Below are 3,634 nucleotides of genomic sequence, written 5' to 3'. Positions count from 1 at the left end.
GGTCAGTTCGATAACTGGAGCTCCCAGGCGTTAGTCCTTAATTAAGGACATCTGCACAAAGACTTTTCAGCTGTCACCGGCAAGGTCAGACCGGCGGCAATATGGGAGCGGTGACACCGACAATCCGGCGGCTCGTTCTGGTGGTCGTAGTGGTCGTTCGGCCGTTAAGGGTCGTCGATGTAATTTTTATCATATATCTGGTGCTTTGTAATTCTACTTTTGGTGAACCTTTATAATAGATATGGATCCTTTTTGCCAAAGAAAAACTTTACCCCTGTAAATACATGTACCTGACTTAGAAGAAGGTTCTCTCATGCCCTAGTTTTTTTTTTTGAGCATCACTCTCATGCCCAAGTGGTATTGATTGTTTGGTGGTCTTCAACAATTCAAGCCAAATATGCACCCTTATGTACTTGAGCTGGACTGGACCATGGCCCAGTTCCCCTCCTGCTTAGGCTGAAAGAAGTCCAAATAGAACGGGCAGTATATATGAATGCATGATCCCTGGTAGCTGCAATTTTGTTTTTGACATGAATGCCATGGGTTGTCCATGACAGATCCATTTGCACACTTGCCTGAATCGCACTTGAGTTTCAATCCACAGATCTGAATAGTAGCTAAGAGTAATGATTGTTTTAAACAACTGCACCATGGCAAAACATTTTTCCATTAAAGAAGCCATCACACAATTCTGACTAAAAAATGAAAAAGAAAAACATAAACCAAGCCTAAATCATTAGACAAAACATGAAGTAAAAGCAGGCAGCACACAGCAGAACGAGATCAAGCCAGAAGAAGCCAACATCTGCAGTAATTTCACTGACACAAATGGACTTGATTAAATTACTTGATCCACAATAACTTCTTATACAAAGCACACACCGAAATTACAATCATAAAAAAGCAATCGAAGCACACTAATCCATGCATGTGTTCCTCACAAAGTTTATTCTGAACTCTCAACTCTGCAGTGCAGATACTAAAACGGGGCAGCGAATGGCAGAAGACCAAAGCAACGACCTCGATCACTCACTGAACCCGGTGATGAAATTTCAGTGTTGGGCCGGACGGTGGCAGATCGGAGTTAGTGGTGTCCGTGGTATCCACCGCCACCGCCGCCGCCACCGTAGGTGGGCGTGGGAGGGATGGGGTGGTAGTCCGGGTGGGGCTGCGGCTTCGGCTCAGGCTTGGGTACCGGGCCGTAGTCTGGGTGGGGCTGGGGCTTGGGCTCCGGCTTCGGTGGCACGGGCTTCTTGTGGTGGAAGTGCTCGATAATGTGCTTCTTGATCGGCCCGAGTAGGGTCGCCGACGCACACTCTGGCGATGCCAACACATTGGTCTTGGCGCCGGCGACAACGCCGAAGGTGGTGCCCTCGGACACCGGCGCGATCTTGGATGGCTCCTGGCCGAGGCACGGCGTGTTGGAGGCAGCGCTGTGGAGCTGAGCGACGCAGTCGGCACCGTGGAGGTCGGCGGCCAGGGGCACGCTGAAGGCGCCGCTGCGGTCGAGGGCACCCACCGCCTTGCTCTCGTAGTCGCCGTGGACGCTCTTGCACTTGATCGCCACCTGAAGACCTGGGGTACGTTCATGGCAGAACAATGGTGATAAGCGTCAACCCAGCAATGCCACACAATGGAGTAGCACATCAGCGCTGACCCTTGAAGGCTTCCTCGGCCTTCATGTTCTTCCTGGTGCAGTCGGCGCACTTGGCCATGCCGACGACGACGGACGCCGCCTCGGTGTTGGAGACGGCGATCAGCAGCAGGACGCCGAGGACGAGTGCTCTCGGAGCTGCCATGGCTGAACCCCTGAATCGAACTCCACTACTTGCCTGTGGGAAGTAAATAGCGATGGATGGATGGATGGATCGATGGATGGAACAGGCCACGCATGGCTGGCTTATATAGGCATCTGCATTGATCGGTCATCGATGATCAACGCAATTAGAGACAGACCAATTTGCGTTTGGCGCGCCGAAATTTCAGATGGCGAATTAAAACTCGGTTGATTTCAGAGTCCACTGCACGCATCGATCAACGATTTGATCCACGTCGTCGTCATTTGTTATTCGGTTGGTGATCCACTTTGCATTAGCTGGTGCTCGATCGCGTCCTTCTCGTACATACGTAGGTTCCACGCGGCACATGGATATGCATGCATGCATGCATGCAGCGTACGTACATACTCCTACCTTTTATTCTCTCTCTTCCTAAATATAAGTCTTTAGAGAGATTTCATACGGAGTAAAATGAGTGAATTTATACTCTAAAATGCATCTAGATATATCTGTGAAATCTCTACAAAGACTTATATTTAGGAACAGAAGGAGTATCATCTACTCTAGTACGTAGTGGAGCCTTCGTAAGTCAGAGCGTAGTACGTAACTAATTTTCTGTTGAATCCCTTTCTGCGGGTGCGGTGCCCCTCCCGCTCATTTAATTGGCAAAGACGTGGCTAGGTGTAAGTGTCGACTGAAAAGAAAAAACGTTTGTCAGTCGATCTGTTTTGAGCCGTCCGATGCAAGATGAATGGCCAACATCATCTTCTCCGACCTCCTGCCGTCCTCATGTTCATCTCTTTTGAGCCGTCCAGAGCAATGCCTTCTTCACCTGACATAGGAGTGTTGGTAACTACTCCCTCCATTCCTAAATATTTGTCTTTTTAGAGATTTCAAATGGACTACCATATACTGATGTATATAGACATATTTTAGAGTGTAGATTCACTCATTTGACTTCATATGTAGTTATTGTTGAAATCTCTAAAAAGACAAATATTTAGGAACGGAGGGAGTATCTTCTTAGGTAGTCTCTGGGATGCCACACATGGACGAAGAACAAATATGGATATAACTTAAGAGAACATACCATCACGTGTTTGGTGATAAGATTTGTATCCATTAGGCGAGTCACAAATGACACTCCAATGTAGATATTGTTTGGCGGTAGTGTGTCAAGGAGGGCGGCCAGACTTATAGTCGTCGAGCCTGATTCTTCTCTTGAAGACGTAAGAATGAAATGGGTCATCATCGTTCGAATCGGTGAGATAGACAACCTGCATTGTGGGAACTGGTCTTGTCAAGGAAAAACATATCATCTCTCCACCGCTTAGACCGTTCTGTGTAATGAGCTGAACCTATCATTCGCCTCCCATACGGGTCCTTGTCCATGCTTTCTGCAGTTCAATGATGTAAGTGTTGGAATTTGCTACTGGGCTTGGCCCAAAGCCTAACTAAAATTCTGAAATTCTCTTGACCCATTCATGCATACATGTGAGTGGTGTGAGTGAGACCAAAGTTTAGCTCACCCCAAAAGTTTATAGAGAGAGTTGCACCTATTTATAAGGTGAGCTCTTCTACCACTTGCATGAGCATGAGAAGAGGAGACCTACACGTGCGCTTCTCCTCCTCGCTCGCCACGCCTCGTCACGACGCGCCACGCCACATGAATGAGCCGAGGACAAAGCTATGCACGTTGTCTATATTTTTGCTGCTCGGAAATAATTAATGGCATCAATTAATAATTAATGGACGCGTCCACGACCTACCCGGCCCACATTATATAGTCAGACACGCGTCTACCCTAGCCGTCGACGCTTTGTATGGTTTCGCACCACCGTTCCAGATCATTGCGC

At 48.0% G+C, this 3,634-nt stretch overlaps 1 protein-coding gene across 1 annotated transcript; it reads right to left on the bottom strand.

The window, feature by feature from the left end:
• Window positions 1-814: 814 nt before the first annotated feature.
• Window positions 815-1,909, bottom strand: LOC123173680 (proline-rich protein 4-like). The gene is made up of 2 exons (XM_044589939.1): window positions 1,658-1,909; window positions 815-1,575 (listed from the first exon to the last, which is right to left on the bottom strand). The coding sequence occupies exons 1-2, from the start codon at window positions 1,797-1,799 to the stop codon at window positions 1,085-1,087; spliced, it is 633 nt and encodes a 210-aa protein (XP_044445874.1). The 5' UTR covers window positions 1,800-1,909; the 3' UTR covers window positions 815-1,084.
• Window positions 1,910-3,634: the final 1,725 nt, after the last annotated feature.

Source organism: Triticum aestivum, unplaced genomic scaffold (assembly GCF_018294505.1).
Source record: "Triticum aestivum cultivar Chinese Spring unplaced genomic scaffold, IWGSC CS RefSeq v2.1 scaffold133450, whole genome shotgun sequence".
NCBI classification, from domain to species: Eukaryota; Viridiplantae; Streptophyta; class Magnoliopsida; order Poales; family Poaceae; genus Triticum; species Triticum aestivum.
The sequence above is the reverse complement of the archived record's forward strand: the minus strand, read 5'-3'. Positions and strand labels throughout refer to the sequence as shown.

Coding starts and splice junctions, on each gene's coding strand:
- LOC123173680 (XM_044589939.1), bottom strand. CDS start 1,799: ATGGCAGCTCCGAGAGCACTCGTCCTCGGCGTCCTGCTGCTGATCGCC. Junction 1,576..1,657: donor GGCCGAGGAAGCCTTCAAGG/GTCAGCGCTGAT, acceptor AACGTACCCCAG/GTCTTCAGGTGGCGATCAAG.